Source organism: Lithobates pipiens, unplaced genomic scaffold, assembly GCF_037356315.1.
Source record: "Lithobates pipiens isolate NorthernLeopardFrog02 unplaced genomic scaffold, aLitPip1_a1.2 Scaffold_30, whole genome shotgun sequence".
Classification (NCBI taxonomy): domain Eukaryota; kingdom Metazoa; phylum Chordata; class Amphibia; order Anura; family Ranidae; genus Lithobates; species Lithobates pipiens.
Window position 1 is genome coordinate 28712396 of NW_027507791.1, and position 26424 is coordinate 28738819.

A 26424-nucleotide genomic window follows, 5' to 3' on the forward strand; every position below is an offset into this window, starting at 1 on the left:
TCCTAAAAAGTCACACACGGCGCGTCTGTGAAATCATCGATATGAAAGGTGACATCTCTGTCTTCCCTCGTCAGAAGCGTCTGGCGGGGATTACCAGGGGACCGGGAACATCTGGAGCCGCATACTGAGGACGTTTCCCGGGGACGCCGCCTCCTCCTCTGCACCAGCAAAGAACACAGCAGCCCTCGGCGCACGTCCCTCCTGTAAGCGCCGCTCCTGGAGGCGCAGGCTGCCGCGAGCTCGCCGCTTTACATCTGCCTCCGTCTGATCACCAACAACCACCGCCGCCATCTTTCATCATTCGGAATCGTAAAACACAAACGCCTCTTATACTCCGATAATAAAAAAGGAGAATCCCGGCTGATGATCTTCTCCTGCCGTCTGTAGAATGATAAAACAATGGCGGCTTTCCTCTAACTGTGCGATTCCCCCTCCCCCCCCCAAACTTCAGGTAGTCACCTTGCCCTTTGGCCTGCCAATTACAGTGGGGTATGGCACAGGATGGCACCCACATATACCAGGGAGTCGTGCTGCCCAGGGAACGTAGTTGCGGGCTATGGAAGGGCTCACCTGCGATTTGTTTCATGAAGGTCATACAGACGCCGTCGGCTCCCAGCACGCTGCTCTTCACCAGCTCCCGCACCAACCAGATCAGCTGCAAAAAAAAAAGAGAGAGGCAACGCCGTGCCCGTTAGTGCCAAGAAGAAAAAAAGCGGCCAGGCCAGGAGAATAAATACAGCCGAGGTCGGCAAAGTGTTTACCTTCTACCATTTATCGGCAAGTTTACGGTTATAGAAGATCCCACCCTATCAAAAGAATCAATGCTTGGACCCCATTCACACTGAAGGCGCTTTTCAGGCGTTTTAGCGCCAAGAAAAGCGCCTGTCAAGCCTCCACCAGTGTGAACACCCGACAGTTCTCGCACTGGAGCGGTTCGCTTGCAGGACGGAAAAAAAAAAAAAAGTCCAGAAAGCAGCGTCTTTGGGGCGGTGCGGGAGAGCACTGTATACACCGCTCCTAAATCGCCCCCCCCCCCCTGCTCTTCGGCAGCGGCACTTTTAACCCTTTGTTAACCCCTTCTTTGGGGTTAAAAGCTAAATCGGATGCAGGTCAACACGCATTCAATTCTCATATACAATAGCGTATTTATAGAGAAACGGAAAACCAAGGCACCTGGACAAGGGCCTCTTCTCCACAACCCTGGCCGTTGGTTGTGGGGGTCTGCAGGCAGGTGACTTATCGGAATCTGGAAGCCCCCTTTAGTGTTCTGCTCCACCGCTTGGTAGCGCACATTTTGAGTCACACTAACTCATTGAAAAATGTGGACTTTAAATGGTTAACAAGACCCCCCCCCCCCATGTTTATGAAGATGTTGTACATTGTACATTAAAAGGGGGCTTCCGGATTCCAATAAGCCCTCCAACCGCAGACAACCGGCCAGGGTTGCGGAGAAGAGGCACTTGGTCCAAGTACTTTGGGGTGGCGGTTGAGGCGCCCCCCCCCCCGGTTTATGTAGATGGGGTACATTAAAAGGGGCTTCCGGTTTCAGATAAGCCCTCAAACTGCAGACCACCGGCCAGGGTTGCGGAGAAGAGGCCCTTGTCCAAGTGCTTTGGGGTTAGCGGTTGAGCCCCCCCCCCCACCCCCATGTTTTATGAAGATGGGGTACATTTTACATTAAAAGGGGGCTTCCGGATTCCGATAAGCCCTCCAAACCGCAGACAACCGGCCAGGGCTGCAGATAAGAGGCCCTTGTCCAAGTACTTTGGGGTGGCAGTTGTTCCCCCCCCCCCCCCAGGTTTATGAAGATGGGGTACATTGTACATTAAAAGGGGGCTTCCGGATTCCGATAAGCCCTCCAACTGCAGACCACCAGCCAGTATTGCGGAGAAGAGGCCCTTGTCCAAGTGCTTTGGGGTGGGGGTTGAGCCCCCCCCCCCCCACCCGCCCCAAAGCACCCACGCCACCCCGCCCCAAAGCAACCCACCCCTCATGTTGAGGGCATGCGGCCTGGTATGGTTCAGGAGAGAAGTTACGCTCCCCCCCCACTCATGTTCAAAACTGATCGCATGTGCGATTCAGATGCATTCCCATAGAAGGGCGTGAGCCGGGTATTCGCATCTGAACCGCACCGCTCAGAAAACACCCTTTTTTAAAATTTGCTGCGAATTTGCACTGCCGCTGCACCGGAGAGACGTGAACCGGCTCCATAGAAAGCCGGTTTGGCTCACAGGTCATGCGAATCGGATGCTGTTCAAAACTTATTGCCATTCGCATATACAAAACCTATTTATAAAAAACACAGAAAACCAAGGCTGACATAATAGTTGATCCTCACGCAGGACGACACACGCCATTTTCCATTAAACATTAAAAGATAGCAGCACATCTTGTACATTATCCAATCTTGTGCATACCCAACGTGTTTCGTTACATTTCTTCCTCAGGAGTGTATATTTGAAATATAGAAATTATTTTTTAATATATCTTCATTTAACAGACCACCTAAACCTAGGTAATCCTTAGATAATACGTTCATCATTGATAAATGTAGATAGAACAAAAAGAATTTATATATTCCAGATATAAACTTTAACCCCTGAGGAAGAAATTTTACACAACGCATTGGGTAGCCACCATAACAAAAAAATGGATATAATGTATAACATCCAATGCATTTTGTCAAATTTCTTCCCCAGGGGGATAAAGTGTATATCTGGAATATATATATATATATAAATTCTTTTTCTAGTATCTACATTTATCAACGATGAACAGGTTATCTAAGGATTACGCAAGATTAGGTAATCTGTTAAATGTAGATATTTTAAAAATAAATTTCTATATTTTAAATAAACACTCCCGAGGAAGAAATGTAACGAAATGCGCTGGGATTTGCACAAGATTGGATAATGTACAAGACACTCCCGAGGAAGAAATGTAACGAAATGTGCTGGGTATGAACAAGATTTGGACAATGTACAAGACACTCCTGAGGAAGAAACGTAACGAAATGCGTTGGGTTTGCACAAGATTGAACAATGTACAAGACACTCCTGAGGAAGAAACGTAACGGAACACGTTGGGTATGAACAAGGTTGGAAAATGTACAAGATATGCTGATATCTTTAATGTTCTGTGGAAAATGGAGTGTGTCCTCTTGCGTGAGGATCAACTATTAATCAGCCTTGGTTTTATGTCTTTATAAAATAATTTTTGTATAATAAAATTTGGGTGTTTTTACAATTATTAGGTGTGTGCAATGGTGCCTAAAAAAAAATCCCTCCACACTTTGTTGCTTATTTGATAATTGTATTAGTTGGGATGATGGCATTTCCTCCACATTTTACAGTGGCCAACCTAATCTAACCCAGACACCGCCCCCACCCCCCATCCACACCCCTTCCCAGGTGCCTCCTAACCTTTGCTCCCTCCCACGGTTTGCCTCCTTCTGGCTCCAATCTTCCGTGGTGCGACCTATGGGAATGGCGTGACCCCCCCCCCCCATAGACAGAGTATCCTCCCCCAAAATCCCAAGTGTAGGGATACAGCTCAATTCAAGCCTATGGGGACTTACTGCACTGGCAGGACCAGGGAAAGTTTCAGGTTGGAAGAGGTTGCACACTAGGGTTGGATGGACCTGCAAGGCAGGGGTAAGGGGGCACCTGGTCAGGGGGCGTATGGTAGACTCAGGTGTCCGACACCCCAAAAAATCATTCACACATGTGGAAGCAAAAGCATCGGAACCCCCAGAAGTTGCAGCACCTGGGGCATTTCAAGTGCTTCTACCAGGGCGTCCTACTGTCTGAGAGGGGGTGTGTCCCATAAGGTCACATGACATGCTGCCATGTTGTCGGGGAGCCATTCGTACATCCGTTTAGGGACCGCAAGGTCTGAAGGCTCCCTGCCTAAAATGTCACCTACCTGCGTCCGGCAGGTGTCCTGAAGCTTCAGATACTTCTCCATTAAGATCTGGTTGATTTTGTTGAGCACGATGTTCATCCCGTCTCTGCTGACCAGCGCCAGATCGCGGTAACACTGCGGGAGAGAGAGAAGGAAGGAAGGAAGGGTCACTGATTCTGCTGGAAAATGACGAGAAAGTGGGAGGAGATCTTACAGAAAACAGTGGAGGGGGGGAAGCCAATCAAGGGTTCTTAGAAGTTGCTAGTGGCAACTGCTTCAGCAGCTGTAGTCCTAACCCTAACCCTACAGGGGACATTGCAATGGTGGTCTTGATGTGGCAAATGGTTGTTACCAACGATGCAGTTTCCCCATGTCCACCAGCGCCGATTGACACCCGCATTACATGGGATAGACTAGACTATAGTCTAGATCAGTGATTCTCAACCAGGGTTCCTCCAGAGGTTGCCAGGGGTTCCTTCAGCATTGAGTAATTTCTGACTCTCAGATAAGTTCCCACTGACACCATTGATCTTTTTAGCTATCTGGAAGGGGGTAATTCTTCCCAATGACCACAAGTGTAAGGACCATTCCTCATTTACAATTGTTGTTAATCTTATAGTATATACACACACATATACATATATACACACACACACACACACACACTATATATTACTTCATGTGACACTTCCAAAAAACTCCTGAAGAAGCTCTTCTGAGCGAAACATGTAGAGTAAGAAGTGCTTGTACATGTCAAAAGAAATAATACGCGATTCTTGTAAAATGTTTATTGCGATTTTAAAGAATTGTTTAACCACTTGCCGACCAGCTCACGCCGATGTACGGCGACAGAATGGCACGGGCAGGCAAATGGGCGTATATGTACGTCCCTTTAAATTTGCCGCCCTGCCATCTGGAGCTCGCCGCCGCTGGTCGGGACCCCCGTGAGTCCGGTCGTGGGACCCGCGGACTCGATCGTCGCGGGCATACCCGCGATCGTCTCACGGAGCGGCCGAATGAAGAAATGCCGTTGTAAACACTGTAATCAGTGTTCACTAAATGAAAGCCCAGCCCCCCCCCCCCCCACAGTTAGTAACACACCCCTAGGAACACTTAACCCCTACACTGCCACCCCCTGGTTAACCCCTTCACTGCCAGTGTCATTTACACAGGAATCACTGCATTTATATAGCACTGATTGCTGTATAAATGACAATGGTCCCAAAAATGTGTCAAAAATGTCCGATGGGTCCCCCACAATGTCGCAGCAAAATGAGGAAGAACGGAATGCCCATTGCAGTGAGAGGTGGGAGGAGTTGTGGTCCCAGCACAGGTGTGTCCTACAAGGAGAGGCCGTCCAATTGAATGAGGTTGCTCCCCATCACCGGTCACACGATTGATCTTTTTACAAGTATTTGAAAGTTATTTAATGAAGGGGGGGGGAGAGGGTTGGGTGAGCTGGCTTATTCCAGCTTAAGCTTTAATAGTCCAATAAAAAATTTCTCCCCTCCCCCACCACCGACTTAACTGCCTAAGATGTATGCACCATTTTCCAGCTGCTCTGTTCTGGGCAGGTGATCCCCTGTGTCAGCGGCAGCTGCAGGGGAGAGGAAAGAGCGCTCAGGACAATGGCTGGGAATTTCCAGGAGCCGTGACGCCACTAATAGGCTCCCGAGTCCAAGATGTTGTCGGCGCTCCCACTTCTCCCCTGAAGCTGCAACCTCAGAACACCCAATAAGAGGATAATATGCGACCGGTCTAAACTACGTGGCATGTTCACCAATGCCAGGAGCCTGGCGGACAAGATGGGTGAACTAGAGATACTGATGTATGAGGAGGATTTGGATTTTGTGGGAATTTCAGAGACCTGGTTCAACAGCTCTCATGATTGGCTGGCAAACATTCAAGGGTATTCCTTTTATCGCAGGAATAGAGAGGGTAAAAAAGGGGGAGGGGTATGTCTATATATCAAGAATAATGTACAAGTGAATGTGAGAGATGACATCACTAAGGGAGCTAGGGAGGAGTTGGAATCCTTATGGGTAGAGCTCCAAAGGGGTGACAATAAGGGGAAAAATAATACTGGGAGTATGCTATAGACCCCTAACCTGAGGGAGAAAGGGGAGACAGACCCTCCTATCACAATTTGGATTAGCAGCAAGGATGGGAAGTGCTATCATAATGGGGGATTTGAATTATCCAGACAGACTGAGCAGAGGGAACTACTCATTCATCTAAGGCGCACCAGTTCCTAAATGTTTGCAGGACAATATCATGGGTCAGATGGTAGACGCACCAACTAGAAACAAAGCGTTACTAGACCTACTGATTACCAAAAATACAGACCTGATCACGGATGTGAAAATACGGGGCAATTTAGGAAACAGTGATCACAGGTCAGCCAAGAGCCGGGAGAAGCGAGCCCCAGCCAAGAGCCGGGAGAAGCGAGCCCCCGCCAAGAGCCGAGAGAAGCGAGCCCCAGCCAAGAGCCGGGAGAAGCGAGCCCCAGCCAAGAGCTGAGAGAAGCGAGCCCCAGCCAAGAGCCGAGAGAAGCGAGCCCCAGCCAAGAGCCGAGAGAAGCGAGCCCCAGCCAAGAGCCGAGAGAAGCGAGCCCCAGCCAAGAGCCGAGAGAAGCGAGCCCCAGCCAAGAGCCGAGAGAAGAGAGCCCCAGCCAGGAGCCGAGAGAAGAGAGCCCCAGCCAGGAGAAGCGAGCCCCAGCCAAGAGCCGGGAGAAGAGAGCCCCAGCCAAGAGCCGGGAGAAGAGAGCCCCAGCCAAGAGCCGGGAGAAGAGAGCCCCAGCCAAGAGCCAGGAGAAGAGAGCCCCAGCCAAGAGCCAGGAGAAGAGAGCCCCAGCCAAGAGCCGGGAGAAGAGAGCCCCAGCCAAGAGCCGGGAGAAGAGAGCCCCAGCCAAGAGCCCGGAGAAGAGAGCTCCAGCCAAGAGCCCGGAGAAGAGAGCCCCAGCCAAGAGCCCGGAGAAGAGAGCCCCAGCCAAGAGCCGGGAGGAGAGAGCCCCAGCCAAGAGCTGGGAGGAGAGAGCCCCAGCCAAGAGCCGGGAGAGAGCCCCAGCCAAGAGCCGGGAGACAGGATCTGACCCAGCGGTCAAAAGTGCCCCAGTCAGGAGTGAAGTGACTGGTCGTCTCACCCAGGGATCAGAGGAGCGCAAGCCAGAAGTCACAAGACAGGTCTCACCCAGAGGTCAGAGGTGTCCCAGCCAGGAGTGCAGGAGATAGGTGGTCTCACCCAGAGGTCAGAGGTGCCCCAGCAACGAGTGAAGCAACAGGTCGTCTCACCCAGGGGTCAGGGGAGCCCCAGTCAGCAGCCAAGAGACAGGTAGTCTCATCCCAGGAGTGTGCCCTATGAGGGTGGCAGGGGAACCCCTATTCACACATTATATGACATTGATGGATTTAAATTTTTTGGAGGGTTGGGGACAGCTTCTAAATTCCTTGCTCTAGGCCCATTTTTGTCTGGGCATGTCAATGGCATCCATAGAGGTGCTTGTGGTACTCAAATCAGGAAGAGTGTCCCGCCCATTGCAAGCAGAGGTGTGGGGGAGTTGTAGGACTTGTGGCCCCAGTGCGGGTGCACTCCCTGATGAAGCCACCATTGCTCCTCAACCACACAGTAAAAGTAAGAGGAGGGGGGGGGGGGAAGCAATCAAAGTGGTCACGACTGATGTTTTAAAATGAAAAAAAAAAAAAGTTGTATTTGAACATTAATATTTATCAAAGGGGGAGGGGCCTTGTTTGTGGTAGTTTGATCACTGGAGTTCCACTTTAAAATCGAAAGGTGAACTTTAAAAGATGAGCGAGCCCACGGCAGAGGATGATGCACAAAGAGACACCTGCGGCACCCAGCCACATGATGCACAATAGACACCAAAACTAAACGAGAGGAGGAGGAGGAGAAGAAATCGTGCTGCGGGGGTAAGCGGCGGTGAGAAAAGCGAGCGCGTAGTTTTATCCCAGAAAGACTTTCAAGTGTCGGGAATCTTCCACAAAGAGCTGATGAGAGGCAAGATCGGTGACAGGATACAAATGGGTTGTCAGCCAATCTGCTGATGAACACGGAAACAAAAAGACAAAAGCTGCATCAGAAACGGCACCACACGGCGGGAGGGAGTGCGGAAACCATCCGGAACTTTCCAGGAAGGCGGTCTGACTGGCGCATCAAACCAGCTGCCAAGAGCACAATTCACCATTACCATCGGTAATGTGTGGTCATCAGGCCACAAATTTGGCATTCCAGGCATGTTTTTTGCATAGTTACGTCCTGCTTGGACCACGGTCAGTAGACATACCCCATATCGGGCCAGTTCCTGTGGAGAATCACAACCGTCGCTGCTACTACACCGATTATCAAGGTCTTCTGCACTCTCAACACAGAGGGGCTCTCACGTGGCACAGGCACCATGCAGCAAACACCTTGTATCGTTCTCAATGAATACCAAGTGTTCTCTAACTGGGCGATGGTGTGACTGTGACGTCACCGCCGCCTGCCTCCCAACCTTGTCCAATCAGAAAACGCTTTGCATTCATTGAGAGAAGTAGAAGCCATTCCCTGAATGGTGCCAGTGCCGAGCGAGCGAGCAAAACACCACATACCTGGGATTTATATCATCTCTTACCCTTGATAGTCTCCTAGGACCTCTTCCAACCCATGGCCAGCACTAAGTGGTTAGCACCTCCACATGGCAGCACTGGGGGGCTGTCGGCTCGAATTCCAACCAAGGCACACCCTGCCTGGAGTTTCCACGTTCACTTGGCACGGGCATTCAGGGAATACCTTGCATCATTCTCAATGAATACAAGGTGTTCTCTGACCCGAACGAGGTGGAGATTGCAATGTGACCAACCATGTGCTTGCCTGGGTTTCCTCTGGGCACTCCAAAGACATGCTGGGAGGTTAATTGGCTACTGTGTAAGTTGGTCATACGATATATACGAAGGTAAGGGACCTTAGATTGTAAGCTCCTTGATGGCAGAGATTGATGTGAATGTACAATATATATGTAAAGTGCTGTGTAAATTGTTGACGCAATTTTTGTTGGTATAAATACCTAAAGAGAGTGGGATGCAGGATGAAGTGAAGGGAGAGTCAGATGGAGATAGCGGGTGTGATCCATACAAATGGCTGTTATGGTTTTATGGAGGCCTTTAGGGCAAGGAGGCGAGGTCCTCCTTTTTTTAGGGCACGGAGGCGAGGTCCTCCGTTTTTAGGGCACGGAGGCAAGGTCCTCCGTTTTTAGGGCACGGAGGCAAGGTCCTCCGTTTTTAGGGCACGGAGGCAAGGTCCTCCGTTTTTAGGGCACGGAGGCAAGGTCCTCCGTTTTTAGGGCACGGAGGCAAGGTCCTCCGTTTTTAGGGCACGGAGGCAAGGTCCTCCGTTTTTAGGGCACGGAGGCAAGGTCCTCCGTTTTTAGGGCACGGAGGCAAGGTCCTCCTTTTTTTAGGGCACGGAGGCGAGGTCCTCCTTTTTTAGGGCACGGAGGCGAGGTCCTCCTTTTTTTAGGGCACGGAGGCGAGGTCCTCCTTTTTTAGGGCACGGAGGCGAGGTCCTCCTTTTTTAGGGCACGGAGGCGAGGTCCTCCTTTTTTAGGGCAGGGAGGCAAGGTCCTCCTTTTTTAGGGCACGGAGGCAAGGTCCTCCTTTTTTAGGGCACGGAGGCAAGGTCCTCCTTTTTTAGGGCACGGAGGCAAGGTCCTCCTTTTTTAGGGCACGGAGGCAAGGTCCTCCTTTTTTAGGGCACGGAGGCAAGGTCCTCCTTTTTTAGGGCACGGAGGCAAGGTCCTCCTTTTTTAGGGCACGGAGGCGAGGTCCTCCTTTTTTTAGGGCACGGAGGCGAGGTCCTCCTTTTTTAGGGCACGGAGGCGAGGTCCTCCTTTTTTAGGGCACGGAGGCAAGGTCCTCCTTTTTTAGGGCACGGAGGCAAGGTCCTCCTTTTTTAGGGCACGGAGGCAAGGTCCTCCTTTTTTAGGGCACGGAGGCAAGGTCCTCCTTTTTTAGGGCACGGAGGCAAGGTCCTCCTTTTTTAGGGCACGGAGGCGAGGTCCTCCTTTTTTAGGGCACGGAAGCGAGGTCCTCCGTTTTTTAGGGCACGGAGGCGAGGTCCTCCTTTTTTAGGGCACGGAGGCGAGGTCCTCCTTTTTTAGGGCACGGAGGCGAGGTCCTCCTTTTTTAGGGCACGGAGGCGAGGTCCTCCTTTTTTAGGGCACGGAGGCAAGGTCCTCCTTTTTTAGGGTACGGAGGCGAGGTCCTCCTTTTTTTAGGGCACGGAGGCGAGGTCCTCCTTTTTTTAGGGCACGGAGGCGAGGTCCTTTTTTTAGGGCAAAGAGGCAAGGTCCTCTTTTAGGGCACAGAGGCAAGGTCCTCTTTTAGGGCACAGAGGCAAGGTCCTCTTTTAGGGCACAGAGGCAAGGTCCTCTTTTAGGGCACAGAGGCAAGGTCCTCTTTTAGGGCACAGAGGCAAGGTCCTCTTTTAGGGCACAGAGGCAAGGTCCTCTTTTAGGGCACAGAGGCAAGGTCCTCTTTTAGGGCACAGAGGCAAGGTCCTCTTTTAGGGCACAGAGGCAAGGTCCTCTTTTAGGGCACAGAGGCAAGGTCCTCTTTTAGGGCACGGAGGCAAGGTCCTCCTTTTTTAGGGCACGGAGGCAAGGTCCTCCTTTTTTAGGGCACGGAGGAAAGGTCCTCCTTTTTTAGGGCACGGAGGAAAGGTCCTCCTTTTTTTAGGGCACGGAGGCAAGGTCCTCTTTTTTAGGGCAAGGAGGCAAGGTCCCCCTTTATGGCAAGGAGGCGAGAATGTACCTAACAGCGGTGCCAGAACAAGTTCCTTCAGCTGCCAAAGATAAAAGTGTGCCGCCATCTTCATGAGAGGTGGGCATCCTCCAAACCTGTCCCTCGCCAAACTCAGCACTTGCACTCTTGTTACTCCAATAAGCAGCAGGCGGGTTCTGTCCACCACACTGGTCACGTAAACTTGGACCCGGCCCACAGCTCACTGGGGTTTAAAAAAAAAATAGCTCATACACTTAAGGCCATCTAGGCTCACCAGCATAGGATGCTATTCCTTGCCACTTGACCCCTGCTGAAGCACTCAAGGCAACCACCGCTTACTCTGGCTATGGGAGTAGTTGACCTTTTGGCTAAGATCAAGTGTAGTATCTGTTCTTATCAGTGTCCCTACGCCAATGTTCTGGCCTTTTGGCAGGAATGGCTGGCTGTAAAGTAACTCTGCTGGTATGATAGGGGTCCCCAAGGAGCCTTTCTGATAGGCAAGGAAACCGAATAAGCGTGAACCACATAAGGTGTGGGTTGGGAGTACTCCTTTAACATAAAGGGAGCCAAGGAGTCCAATGCCTCCTGGTTTGAAGGGTGCTGCCTGGTCTGGTCATGGGCTAGGAAAGGCAGAAAATCGGCAGTGTCTGTACCCCCTGGGAGTTGTGCCCCAGAGGTACTCATAGTATCACTAAGAGTCTGGCAAAACGCACAAGGTCACATCACCTGTTTCTTCTGCACCGTGCCTCTGGGGCTAGGCCTTTTGGTCGAAATCAGGGCAATTTTCGTTACCAGGCCACAAGTCCTACCCAATGCACCATAAGTTGTCACTGTTGATGGTTACTTTCACTTGGATGGAGGGTGTGGGTCATTGGGCCAACCTTGAAGTCTATGGGCAGGATGTACAGCAATAAAGGTTCCTTCCTCTCCTGAACCGGAGGGGGGTTTCTCTTCAGGCCCTTCACCTAGGACTCATTTGTTGGTTTCAGGCCCCTCACCTAGGACTCAAGTCTACGGGCAGGATGTACAGCAATAAGGTTCCTTCCTGAACCGGAGGGGGTTTCTCTTCAGGCGCCTCACCTAGTACTCATTTGTTGGCTTCGGCTGATCATGAGGAGAGGGGTACACTGAGCCTTTTGACTAGGTGGACGAAGTTCAGCCTTGCGCCCCCGGAAGTGGCATCCCAGAGGTACTCTTAGTATCACTAGGAGTCTGGCAAACCGCACAAGGTCACAACACCCCTCGTTTCTTCTGCACTGTGCCTCTCTGGCTAGGCCTTTTGGCCTAAACCAGGGACATTTTCGTTACCAGGCCACAAGGCCTACCCAATGCACCACAAGTTGTCACTGTTGACTGTTACTTGCAATTGGATGGAGGGTGTGGGTCCTTGGGCCAACCTTGAAGTATACGGGCAGGATATAGAGACATCAGGTTCCTTCCTCCCCTGAACCGGCGGAGGTTTCTCTTCAGGCCCCTCCACCATCGCCACCCCATGAGAACGATGAAGCCGAAATGGTTAATCACAAGGTGCTCCACCAAGAAGCAAACCCTCATAGGACCAGCAGGAGGGGTCCCCATATATTAGACCCTATCTGAGGCACTTTGGTCTCCAACTCTCCAGGCGTAGTGGCAGTCGGCAGATATCAGTGCTTTCTCCAAGTTCTATTTATTCTTCCACCTTATACCTCAAGTTGGTAATTGCGTTTCGAGGATTTGTTTACAAGGCATTCCATCAGCCTATCTGCCATAACAGCCCAGAGCTTTTCAGAGAAGGGGATTAGCATAACGCCCCCCGGGGGATTTACAGTGTGTGAGCAGGTAGAGAGATTTCAGAAGCCACGGCGGACAGATATATCGGCTGGCAAGCGAGGAAGGCGGCTTCACTAACGACCTGAGAGAACGCCGGCAACGTATGAATAAAAGATTACAGATGTATGTGAAGTCGGGAGTGGAGGGAGGAATCTGTGAGGATAACAAGCAGGAAGGGAGCAGAAGGTGATGGAGAACTCTGCTGGGCGTTCATTGATCAATACCAGCCTGGAAAAATCAACAACCCTCTCTATGGGAAATCCTATATCTATATATTTATAGAGTACAGTATAGTAGAGTGTGTGACCCAGATCAAGATAATGAAGTGGAGCAATGACTGAAAATCTGGATACTCACTTCCCGATCCTGGCAAAGAGAGTGCAGCAGTATCCAAGTCTAGGGGCCCAGTATTTGATCTGGTAATGGGTGTGGCAGTGTCCAAGTCTAGGGGCCCAGTACTCCATCTGGTAATGGGTGCGGCAGGGCAGTATCCAAGTCTAGGGGCCCAGTACTCCATCTGGTAATGGGTGCGGCAGGACAGTATCCAAGTCTAGGGGCCCAGTACTCCATCTGGTAATGGGTGCGGGAGGGCAGTATCCAAGTCTAGGGGCCCAGTACTCCATCTGGTAATGGGTGCGGCAGTGTCCAAGTCTAGGGGCCCAGTACTCCATCTGGTAATGGGTGCGGCAGGGCAGTATCCAAGTCTAGGGGCCCAGTACTCCATCTGGTAATGGGTGCGGCAGTGTCCAAGTCTAGGGGCCCAGTTCTCGATCCTGGTAATGAGTGGAGTAGTGTCCAGTTCTCGATCCTGGTAATGAGTGGAGGAGTGTCCAAGTCTAGGGGCCCAATTCTCGATCCTGGTAATGAGTGTGGCAGTGTCCAAGTTCCCGACCCTGGCAATGAGTGCGGCAGTGTCCAAGTCTAGGGGCCCAATTCTCGATCCTGGTAATGAGTGTGGCAGTGTCCAAGTTCCCGACCCTGGCAATGAGTGCGGCAGTGTCCAAGTCTAGGGGCCCAGAATTTGATCTGGTAATGGGTGTGGCAGTGTCCAAGTCTAGGGGCCCAGTTCTCGATCCTGGTAATGAGTGCAGCAGTGTCCAGGTCTAGGTGCCCAGTTCTCGATCCCGGTAAGGAGTGCGGCAGTGTCCAAAGCTAGGGGCCCAGTTCTCGATCCTGGTAATGAGTGCAGGAGTGTCCAAGTCTAGGGGCCAAGTTCCCGACCCTGGCAATGAGTGCGGCAGTGTTCAAGTCTAGGGGCCCAGTTCTCAATCTTGGTAATCAGTGCAGCAGTGTTCAAGTCTAGGGGCCCAGTTCTCAATCTTGGTAATCAGTGCAGCAGTGTTCAAGTCTAGGGGCCCAGTTCTCAATCTTGGTAATCAGTGCAGCAGTGTTCAAGTCTAGGGGCCCAGTTCTCGATCCTGGTAACGAGTGCGGCAGTGTCCAAATTTTGGGGCCCAGTTCTCGATCCTAGTAACGGGTGCGGCAGTGACTGGCCTAATCTGGGGCCCAGATCCTGGTAATGGGTGTTGCAATGACTGTCCAAATCAGGGGCCGAGATACTGATCCCCGGTAATGTGTGCGGCAGTGACCGTCCAAATCTGGGGCCCAGATCCTGGTAATGGGTGTTGCAATGACTGTCTAAATCAGGGGCCCAGATCCTGATCTTGGTAATGGGTGCGGCAGTGACTGTCCAAATCTGGGGCCAGATACTGATCCTGGTAATGGGTGCAGCACTGGCTGTCCAAATCCTGATCCCGGTAAAGGGTGTGGCAGTGACCGTCCAAATCTGGGGCCCAGATCCCGATAACGTTACTAAAGGTGAACATATACTTTAAATATTTACATTTTTATTCATTTCATTTTTCTGTTATTCTTATTTTATTATTATACAGGATTTATATAGTGCCAACAGTCTGCTCAGCCCTTTAATATTAATATATTACTATACTGCCATAAATTATAATACTAAATTAAATAATGATATAATATAAAAAATATTTATCATAATTTATTATTTAAAATATATTTATAATAAATAATTTTCAGTGCGGTGGAAGGGTGACGCTTCCACCCTCCTCTATTCAGCAGACGGCCGAGCGCACCATTAGCTATCGGAATCAATATGATCAATACTTCCTTTGATGAACGTCTCTCAGCGCGACACGGGGGGGCCTCTGGTGTTCTGTGAGGCTGATATCCATGACTAATTGCTAGCTTTCCTGCCGAGCAGCACATCCAGGCTCGAAGAGCAGACGTGGAGAAGTAGCTATTTTAGGAGCGACTTTGGCGCTCCGTCTCGCCACCGGCGCGGAGCGGGTTAACGGCGGGCTCAGGCACAGGTGTTGGCAGGATCATGTGACAGCTCCGGGCCGGCGCCGTGTCAGCTCCGGCATCAAAGTGGCAGCTCTAATTATCCGCAGCCGAGGAGCTCGCAGCAAATCTGGAACGTCGGATCAAAAGCCACGTCAGGAAGGAGAACTAATGAGGAGCGGGAAGAAAGGCAGGCACGGGTATAAGGTGTGATGGCGCCCCCCCCTGCCCCTCCCCCGGGGCACCATTAGTTCTTCTATGTGTGGTGGGGGGTTCATGACAGCTTTTAACGCAACAGAAACCACAGAGGGGTGGAACAATACAGGAAGCACGCGTTCCCGTCTTCTCATTGGCTGGTCACCCCCCATATCGCAACACGATCGTTACTCCCGATCACAAGTTCAAAGCTGAAGTTTAACCCGCTTTTATTTTTTTCCCCCCCTTTATTAATATGCAGATGCCGCCAGCTTGTTGGGCATCCCACAACCATTAATATATATATATATATATATATATATATATATATATATATATATATATATATATATATATATATATATATATATATATATATATATATATATATATATATATATATATATATAGACCCCACCAATGGTCACCAACAAGAGCAGGCCCATTCTGGTGCTTTAAAGTTAAAATTTGTATTTTTTTTTTGCTAAGAAAATTACTCAGAACCCCCCAAACATTATAATTAAAAAAAATATATATAAATTATATAATATATATATATATATATATATATATACACACATACACACACACACACACACACACACACACACACACACACACACACACACACACACACACACACACACACACACGTTTTTCTTTTTGCATACACATTAGAGAATAATATGAGGGTCGTTGCAATTTTTTTATGTCACGCTGGATTTAATATAATTTCAAACGCAATGTTTTGGAGAAAAAAATATTAATGGAAGAATATATATAGTCCCCACCAATGGTCACTAATTACTTGCTGACCCCGCCCTTTCTGGCACTTTTTTTTTATTCCAAGTAGAAATCAGAATTTTTTGATACAAAAAAAAAAAAAAAATATAAATAAAAAAAAAAGAATGCATAAATATTTAATTATATATATATATATATATATATATATATATATATATATATAGCTCTATCTATAGAGATATCTCTATCTATATATCGAGAGAGATCTATATATATATATATATATATTCAATATTTATACACACAAATATATATATATATATATATATTTTTTTTTTTTTATTAGCAGAGACCCTAGAAAATAAAATGACGGTTGTTGCAATTTTTTATGTCACACTGTATTTGCGCAGTGATTTTTATTTATTTTTTAAAACGCAATGTTTTCGGAAAAAAATAAACTTTCGTGAATATTAATGGAAGAATTATTAATACATATAGTCCCCACCAATGATCACTAACCACTTTGTGACCCAGCCCTTTCTGGCACTTTTATATTCCAAGAATTGTTTTGATAGAAAAATGTAATATATATATATATATATATATATATATATATATATATATATAGTAGAAATCAGACTTTTTTGATACAAAAAAATAAAATATAAATAAAAAAAATTAAAATGCATAAATATTTCATTTTATATATATATAGCTCTATCTATATATTCAATATTTATACATATATATATATATATATACACATACACACATATATATATATATATATATATATATATATATATATATATATATATATATATATATATATATATATATATATATATATACACACACACACACATATACACATACATACACACATAATAACATTATAAAATGTATTAAATGATTTTTTTAAATAAAAAAAAAATGATGGTTGTTGCAATTTTTTGTCACACAGTATTTGCAAAACGATTTTTCAAATGCAATTTTTGGGGGCGGAAAAAAAAATACACTTTCATGAATTTTTATGAAAAAAAATAAAAAAATAAAACAGTACATAAACCATTTTTTATTTTTTTGTGCAAAATATGAAAGATGATGTTACCCCGAGTAAATAGATACCAAACATGTCATACTTTAAAATTGCGCAAACTATGGTGGTTAATCTCCATACAGGTTACCAGTTTAGAGTTACAGGAGGAGGTGTAGTGCTAGAATTATCGCTCTCGCTCTAACGATCGCGGTGATACCTCCCGTGTGTGGTGCGAACATTGTTTACATATGCGTGCGTAACTTACGTATGGGTTCACTTCTGCACGTGAGCACGCAGGATCAGGGGCACTTTAAAACATTTTTTTTCTTTATTTTATATTTTTTTATTTTTACACTGTCCCTTTAAAAAAAAAAAAAAAGTATTCCTATTACAAGGAATGTAAACATCCCTTGTAATAGAAATAAGAGATGACAGGTCCTCTTTATGGAGAGATCTGGGGTCAAAAACCTCTCCTCTACCTTTGAAAGCAAAAAAATAATTGATCTTTTGCGCTAAAAAAAAGAAGAAAAAAAAAGTTGACTTCCGCCCTAGACCGGAAGTGATGTCACTCAGGTCCTCCAAGATCATAGAGGTGATCAGAGACTATCTGGTCTCTGTTCACCTTTGTGACCAGCCGTGTAAACCGATGGATTGGTTTCCCGGGCTCGCCGGTAAAAGAAACAAAAAAAACGGCAAGCCTGAGAAACAATTGGTCACCCCGTCTCCCTGCTTTTGAAAGCGATCCAGCAGCTAATTGGCCCACTTGGACTGCTTTCATGAGAAATAAAAAAAAAAAAAATAAAATAACGGGGTTCTGGCTCATAGCTTCATCCCGAGAAAACCACTTACAAAACCACAACATGTATGTATATATGTATATATATAGTGGTTGGCAAGTGATTACTATTGGGTACTCCCCACCATCACCCAACAAAACATTATTATGAAGTTGCCCCCCCGGTTGTGTCTTCAGCACCCTCCACTCCTTTTCCATAAGATTGGGGGGTGTCTCGGTGTCCATTTATGGGGTCAGGTACTGATGTTGGAGGCCAACACTGTCTAGCCTCACATTGGGAACCAATAAAAAGATCTGCTTCCCATCTGATATAAAGTGGAGGAGGGGAGGAGCCTCCGAGCACAGTCACCTAAAAAGAAGTTTATTCGTCAGCCGCCGAGGCGCTTTGGTTTTGAAGGCGACTCCTAATTACTGCACATCTTCCACAGCACACAGCCCGAGGATCGGCACCGGTCCCCAGAGAGGACGGACTTCCTCAGGGGGGGGGCGCTCCCCCGCCATAACCAACGCTTCATTAGGCGACGTGTGGAGAACGGCTCTCCATCGCGGATCAGAGGACTCCGCCGATCGCAGAAAGTAATTAGCTACTTGAAACGTTTTCCCTCCACTCAGAAGCCGGCAGATGCTTTCCGGCTCCGTCTGGGATGATCATTATTTATAATAAAGTCTTTCTGATGGAGTCAACCCAAAAAAAAGATGAAACGGCCAAAATCCGCACACGTGGATTCCGGAGCCAAAAGGGGGGAAAAAAACGTTATATCTAACTCTGAGCCTCCCATCATCGGGTCTTCCCTTCGTATCTCAGAACGATGGGGCTGCAGTGTGAGAGGAACTGCCAGGTGTGTGCACACCAAGTCGCCGGGCAATGCTGCCGACCAATGTACAGAGCATCCGGAAAGTATTCACAGAGCTTCACTTGTTCCACATTTTGTTATGTCTTATTCCAAAATGGATTAAATTCATTCTTTTCCTCAAAATTCTACAAACATCCCCCATAATGACAACATCAGAGTACATATCACAGGCTCCTCCCATGTATATAAATATAACAGGCTCCTCCCATGTCCATACGCATCTCAGGCTCCTCCCACGTCCATACGCATCACAGGCTCCTCCCACGTACTCAAGTATCACAGGCTCCTCCCATGTACACAAGTATCACAGGCTCCTCCCATGTACACAATTATCACAGGCTCCTCCCACGTACACAAGTATCACAGGCTCCTCCCATGTACACAAGTATCACAGGCTCCTCCCACGTCCAAAAGTATCACAGGCTCCTCCCACGTCCATAAGTATCACAGGCTCCTCCCACGTCCATAAGTATCACAGGCTCCTCCCACGTCCATAAGTATCACAGGCTCCTCCCACGTACACAAGTATCACAGGCTCCTCCCACGTACACAAGTATCACAGGCTCCTCCCACGTACACAAGTATCACAGGCTCCTCCCATGTACACAAGTATCACAGGCTCCTCCCACGTCCATAAGTATCACAGGCTCCTCCCACGTACACAAGTATCACAGGCTCCTCCCACGTACACAAGTATCACAGGCTCCTCCCACGTACACAAGTATCACAGGCTCCTCCCATGTACACAAGTATCACAGGCTCCTCCCACGTACACAAGTATCACAGGTTCCTCCCACATACACAAGTATCACAGGCTCCTCCCATGACACTCAGCACTGAGCTCAGGTCCCTCATGTTTCCACTGATCCTCCTCGAGATGTTTCTACAACTTGGAGTCCACCTGTGGTAAATCCAATTGATTTGGAAAGGCACACCCCTGTCTATAGAAGGTCCCAGAGGTAACAGTGCATGTCGGAGCACAATCCAAGCCATGAAGTCCAAGGAATTGTCTGTAGACCTCGGAGACAGGATTGTATGGAGGCACAGATCGGGGGAAGGGTACAGGAACATTTCTGCAGCATTGAAGGTCCCAATGAGCTCAGTGGTCTCCATCATCTGTAGATGGAAGAAGTTTGGAATCACCAGGACTCTTCCTAGAGCAGCCACCCGGCCAAACTGAGCGATCGGGGGAGGAGGGCCTTAGTCAGGGAGGTGACCAAGAGCCCGATGGTCACTCAGACAGAGATCCAGCATTTCTCTATGCAGAGAGGAGAACCTTCCAAAAGAACAACCATCTCTGCAGCTCTCCACCAATCAGGCTGTACGGTAGAGTGGCCAGACGGAAGCCACCCCTTGGTAAAAGGCACATGACAGCCGCCTGGAGTTTGCCAAAAGACACCTGAAGGACTCTCAGACCACGAGAAACAAAATTCCCCGTCTGATGAAACAAAGATTGAACTCTTTGGCCTGAATGGCAAACATGTCTGGAGGAAACCAGGCCCCGCCCATCACCTGACCAACACCATCCCTACTGTGAAGCATGGTGGTGGCAGCATCATACTGTGGGGTTGTTTTTCGATGGCAGGAACTGGGAGAAGAGTCAGGATGAAAGGAAAGACAAATGCAGCAATGTACAGAGACATCCTTGATGAAGACCTACTCCAGAGCGCTCTGGACCTCAGACTGAGGTGAAGGTTCATCTTCCAACAGGACAACAACCCTAAGCACACAGCTAAGAAAACAAAGTAGAGGCTACGGGACGACTCTACGGAATGTCCTTGAGAGGCCGGGCCAGAGTCCAGACTTGAACCCGATTGAACATCTCCAGAGAGATCTGAAAATTACCGTACACCGACCCTCCCCATCCAACCTGATGGAGCTTGAGGGGTCCTAAAAAGAAGAACGGGAGAAACTGCCCAAAAACGTCCCGTCAGCAAGAGGTTATTATTACAAGGCCATGGTTGCTGTCTGTTGCCACCATGTTCTTGGTGCTGTTTTCTTGTCAGCCAGACATCACCTGTTTGGGGTTAGATGTCTTATCTGCCCTCCAAAGCAGCTAACCAAGCACAGATAGTGCTTGAACAGCTGCTTTCCTGGCTGTAACTGTCGGGGGAATGACAGGCACCTCTGAAAGAAATCAGAGGACTCCGCTGAAGAACGCCTGTTTCCCTTATGGGGTTCGGAAAGATTCTGCTGGCTTCTTCTAAGTGGAGGGAGTAAAGAGGACCTCTATACTATGACACAGGGGCCTTTTCACCCAACAGTGATAGCAATAAAGTTAAATAGAAAAAAAAATTATAATATATATATTTTTTATCATTTAAAAAAGAAAAAAAAATATATTATAATTATATATATATATATTTAAAAAAGAAAAAAATATATTACAAATAAATATATATATATATATATATATATATATTAGATTTTATATTTAAAAAAGAAAAAAAATATATAATTTATATATATATATATATATATATATATATTTATTTTGTAAAAAAAATAAAAAAAAAAGTAAAAAAAATAGTAAACAAAAAAAGAATAAAGATAAAAACAAATAAAAAAAGTTAAAAATAGTTTAAATTAAGAGAAAAAAAAATACATTTGAATAAAATAAAAAATAAATATTTAATCCCCCCCCCCCCCCCACGCATAGTACTAAATACAAGCGCACGCGTAGGTGCGGCACTCATTTGCACAGCACATCTGAAGGCGTCGCCACGAACATCAAAGCGACAGCAATAATTCTCGGCCCCCGAAATTTCATAATCAACTCTAAAAATCGATAACCCGTAAAAAAAAAAAAAAAAAAAGGCTTGTAAAGCGCCACCTATGGAGAATTGTAGGTATTGCAGTTTGTTGACGTTTTATGGGCGTGTGCAAATTGAAATCTTGACATGTTTGGTATCTATTTACTCGATGCAATCTCATCTTGGGAAAGAGAAAAAAAAAAAAAGATTTTTTTTTCTGATTGTGTGCACCAAATTTAATTTTATGGTATTTTTTTTTTTTACTAAAAATTTGCGTTTGACATGTGACAAAAAAAAAAAAAAAAAAATTGCATCAGCCACCATTTTATTCTCCAGGGCGTCTGCTTTCAGAAAACGGAACGTTCGGTTTGCTGATTTCTGAATGTAAAGCTTCCCCCGGAGAGCGGGTGGTTAATGAAGGAAAAGAACCTGAGTGCAGAATCCCGGCTGACAATGACTGTGCTGCGCGGTCAGGAAGCAGTTTATTGTCCTCAGTCCCCCCCCCCCCTCCTCCTCCCCGGGGGTGGGGGGGGGGTACGATTCCCTCCGGATAGACTTGATGGGTCTCATTATTTCAGCCTGTTGGGACGGCTTGTAATTATCCCAGAGAAATGCCAACGGCTCGGTGTGAAAACAAAAGACGAGCCAGAGGTCGCGCCCTTTCCCAGGGTGAATGTGTTTGCTTTAAGTTTCCCGAAATATCGGAGTGGGCGCCACCCCACCACCCCCCCCCCTCCGCCCGCGCCAACTTCGGAATGCTGGAAAAAAACAAGAGCGCCGAATGGGCAGCCGATGACACACACCGAGCGCCAGTCTATAAAAACCGCATGGGGGGGTGGGGGGTGTGGGGCTGTACTGGACACCGGCGTCTCACCAGACCAATCCTGTGCCTCCTCAATAAAGAGCGCCCCCGATATGGAACCTGAGGGACGCGCACAGGACCCCGGCATGCGGGGAAGAAGACAAGCGTCACATCTATGCAGGGTGCAGCTGATGGATTTTTGCATTTTTAAACACACATTTTATTTTTGCTAATAGGAAAATATACTCTCCGGCATCAAAGTACAGCAGGAACCTTCCTGTGTCCAACGTCACATGTTAGTGTTAGTAGTAATCGCTAGTGGTCTAACCCCAATACTAAACCCCAACATTTAACCCTAGCCCCAACCCTTAAAGCTATTTAACCCCAACATGTAGCCCTAGCCTTTAACCCCGACATGTATCCCTAGCCTTTAACCCCGACATGTATCCCTAGCCTTTAACCCCGACATGTATCCCTAGCCTTTAACCCCAACATGTATCCCTAGCCTTTAACCCCCAACATGTATTCCTAGCCTTTAACCCCCAACATGTATCCCTAGCCTTTAACCCCGACATGTATCCCTAGCCTTTAACCCCGACATGTATCCCTAGCCTTTAACCCCGACATGTATCCCTAGCCTTTAACCCCAACATGTATCCCTAGCCTTTAACCCCCAACATGTATCCCTAGCCTTTAACCCCCAACATGTATCCCTAGCCTTTAACCCCCAACATGTATCCCTAGCCTTTAACCCCGACATGTATCCCTAGCCTTTAACCCCCAACATGTATCCCTAGCCTTTAACCCCGACATGTATCCCTAGCCTTTAACCCCGACATGTATCCCTAGCCTTTAACCCCCAACATGTATCCCTAGCCTTTAACCCCCAACATGTATCCCTAGCCTTTAACCCCCAACATGTATCCCTAGCCTTTAACCCCGACATGTATCCCTAGCCTTTAACCCCGACATGTATCCCTAGCCTTTAACCCCGACATGTATCCCTAGCCTTTAACCCTGACATGTATCCCTAGCCTTTAACCCCAACATGTATCCCTAGCCTTTAACCCCCAACATGTATCCCTAGCCTTTAACCCCCAACATGTATCCCTAGCCTTTAACCCCGACATGTATCCCTAGCCTTTAACCCCAACATGTATCCCTAGCCTTTAACCCCAACATGTATCCCTAGCCTTTAACCCCCAACATGTATCCCTAGCCTTTAACCCCGACATGTATCCCTAGCCTTTAACCCCCGACATGTATCCCTAGCCTTTAACCCCCAACATGTATCCCTAGCCTTTAACCCCGACATGTATCCCTAGCCTTTAACCCCGACATGTATCCCTAGCCTTTAACCCCGACATGTATCCCTAGCCTTTAACCCCGACATGTATCCCTAGCCTTTAACCCCGACATGTATCCCTAGCCTTTAACCCCGACATGTATCCCTAGCCTTTAACCCCCAACATGTATCCCTAGCCTTTAACCCCGACATGTATCCCTAGCCTTTAACCCCGACATGTATCCCTAGCCTTTAACCCCCGACATGTATCCCTAGCCTTTAACCCCCAACATGTATCCCTAGCCTTTAACCCCGACATGTATCCCTAGCCTTTAACCCCGACATGTATCCCTAGCCTTTAACCCCAACATGTATCCCTAGCCTTTTACCCCAACATGTATCCCTAGCCTTTAACCAAAACATGTAGCCCTAGCCTTTAACCCAAACATGTAGCCCTAGCCTTTAACCCCAACATGTATCGCTAGCCTTTAACCCCAACATGTATCCCTAGCCTTTAACCCCAACATGTATCCCTAGCCTTTAACCCAAACATGTAGCCCTAGCCTTTAACTCAAACATGTAGCCCTAGCCTTTAACCCAAACATGTAGCCCTAGCCTTTAACCCAAACATGTAGCCCTAGCCTTTAACCCAAACATGTAGCCCTAGCCTTTAACCCAAACATGTAGCCCTAGCCTTTAACCCCAACATGTAGCCCTAGCCTTTAACCCCAACATGTAGCCCTAGCCTTTAACCCAAACATTTAAACCGAGCCCCAACCCTTAACCCTAACATTTATCCCCAACATTTATCCCTAGGCCTAACCCTTAATGCTATTTAACCCTAACATTTAACCTCAATTTAACCCTAGACTTTAACACTAATTTAACCCCAACATTTAACCCTTGCCCCAACCCTTAACCCTAACATAACACCAACATTTAACCCTAATTTAACGCCAACATTTAACCCTAACATTTAACATGAACCCTAGCATTTATCCCCAACCTTTAACCCTAGCCTTTAACCCCAACATTTAACCTTAGCCCTAACACTTAATGTCATTTAACCCTAACACCAACATTTCTCCCTAACATTTATCCCTAATTTAACCCCAACATTTATCCCCAATTTAACCCCAAGCCCAACATTAATCCCCAATTTAACCCCAAGCCTAACATTTATCTCCAATTTAACCCTAACCCCAACATTTATCCCTAAAATAACCCCAACATTTATCCCTAACATTTATCCCTTATTTAACCCCAACACAACCCTAACCCCAACATTTATCCTTAATTTAACCCTCACCCCAACATTTATCCCTAATTTAAGCCTAACCCTAACATGTATCCCTAACATTTATCCCTAATTTAACCCTCACCCCAACATTTATCCCTAATTTAACCGTAGCCCCAACATTTATTCCTAATATTTAACTCTAACCCCAATTTTTTTCCCAATATTTAATTCTAACCCTTAGCCCCAACATTTAAACCCTCAATGCTAACATTTAACCCTAGCGCTAATATCTAACCCTAGCCCTTAACCCCAACGTGACTTTGGACAGAAAAGGTTAAAGTCACATCAAAGTTGCACTACATGAGCAGAATTTTCCCCATTTACAAACGCATCAAAAATGCAACACTTCCTTTTTTGGGGTGGGTCCACTGAAGTCCAATACACGCGGGTGGTGACGGTGGCGTGGGGCCTCCAGGTGGCGTCGGCGGTCTGTACTCCATAGTATACAACCCCGGAGTTAGTATCCGCAATGGCAAGCATTGATTGGTCAGTGAGCCAGTCTTAGGGACGCTCACTCCTGCGAGCGTATTGCAGTCTACAACGCATGAACTGCTACACCGGTTGCCATGCACGGCTGCGCCCGGAGGGGTGGGCGGGATATTTGGAGTCTGCTCAGCCTTCTGATCTAATAGAAGAGATCTATTCTAGAGATGTCTGGGTGTGAGGGCTCCTCGGGGGCTGTACTATGTAGCTGGAGCTGCCTGCTATTGGACGGCAGGAGCATTACCATGAGCAGGGACCTCCTACCTCACAATGGAGGGGGGGGGGGGGATTTTCTTGCACTTATTTGCTTTCTATGAAGTATCTCCGGCTGGTCTCAGCACTCACCTTCTGGGCCTGGGCGGGTTCAGACAGCACCAATGTGAAGAGACCCAGGCACACCTCCTCGTGCTGGGTGGGTCCTTTACAAACCTGAAACAGAAAAAAGGAGAAAGATATAAATATCACTCAATAATAAAAGTGTTGTGATCAGCACAGGACCACCGATCCACAGTAATAAAGACCGCTCACTACTGCCCCCTATCCTTGTGCACAGTGACTGGTCGCCGCCCCCATCCCCTCATGGAGCTTTCCTGTAGTGGGTGGAGCCTGCTCAGCCCCTCCCACAGCTCTGTTCTCTCTCCTTGGGCAGGGTGACTGGCCTGGTCTCCGCCGCTCCTGTATTTTTCTGCAGTGGGTGGAGCCTGCTAGACCCCTCCCACAACTTTGCGCTATCATCGCTAGCACAGGGTGACCAGTCTTGTCTCCACCCCCTCCTATACGTTTCTGCAGGTGGAGCCCGCTAGGTCCCTCAAGCTCTGCTCACTCCTCTTCTGCAAATTGGCTGGTCTTGTCTCCGCCCCCCTCCAGAAGTTTTTTTTGTAGTGGGTGGAGCCCACTGGGTCCCTCCCACAACTCTTCTCTCTCTCTCATTGTACAGAAGGATTGGTCTTCTCTCCGTACTTTTCTGCAGGAAGCCCATAGAGCGTGGAGCCTGGTAGAGACCTCCCACTGCTCTCCCTCTCTGTGCAGGGTGAATGATCTAGTCTCTGCTCCGCCTCCTGCAGTTTTCTGCAGGCAGCCTGGAGTGGGTGGGGCTTGCTTGGCCCCTCCCACAGCTTTGCTCTCAATGCTTGTGCAGGGAGACTGGTCTCGTCTCCGCCCCCTCCCACAGCTCTGCTTTTTTTTGCATGGACCTGATCATGACTCCGCCCCCTCCTGTACTTGTCTGCAGGCAGCCTGTAGCGGGTGGAGCCTGCTGGGCTCCTCCCACAGTTCTACTTTTTTTTTTCATTGTGCAGGGTGACTGGTCTTGTCTCCGCCCCATCCTGTACTTGTCTGCAGGCGGCCTGTAGTGGGTGGGGTCTGCTGGGCCCCTCCC

General features: G+C 47.8%; 1 protein-coding gene across 1 annotated transcript in view; it reads right to left on the reverse strand.

Moving 5' to 3' along the window:
- Positions 1-26424, reverse strand: part of INTS3 (integrator complex subunit 3) — a 144176-nt gene that overhangs the window by 84255 nt on the left and 33497 nt on the right. Inside the window, 3 exon segments of the mRNA XM_077463837.1 lie at positions 571-655; positions 3925-4038; positions 25392-25475. Of these exon segments, the coding sequence (XP_077319963.1) occupies positions 571-655; positions 3925-4038; positions 25392-25475 (283 nt within the window).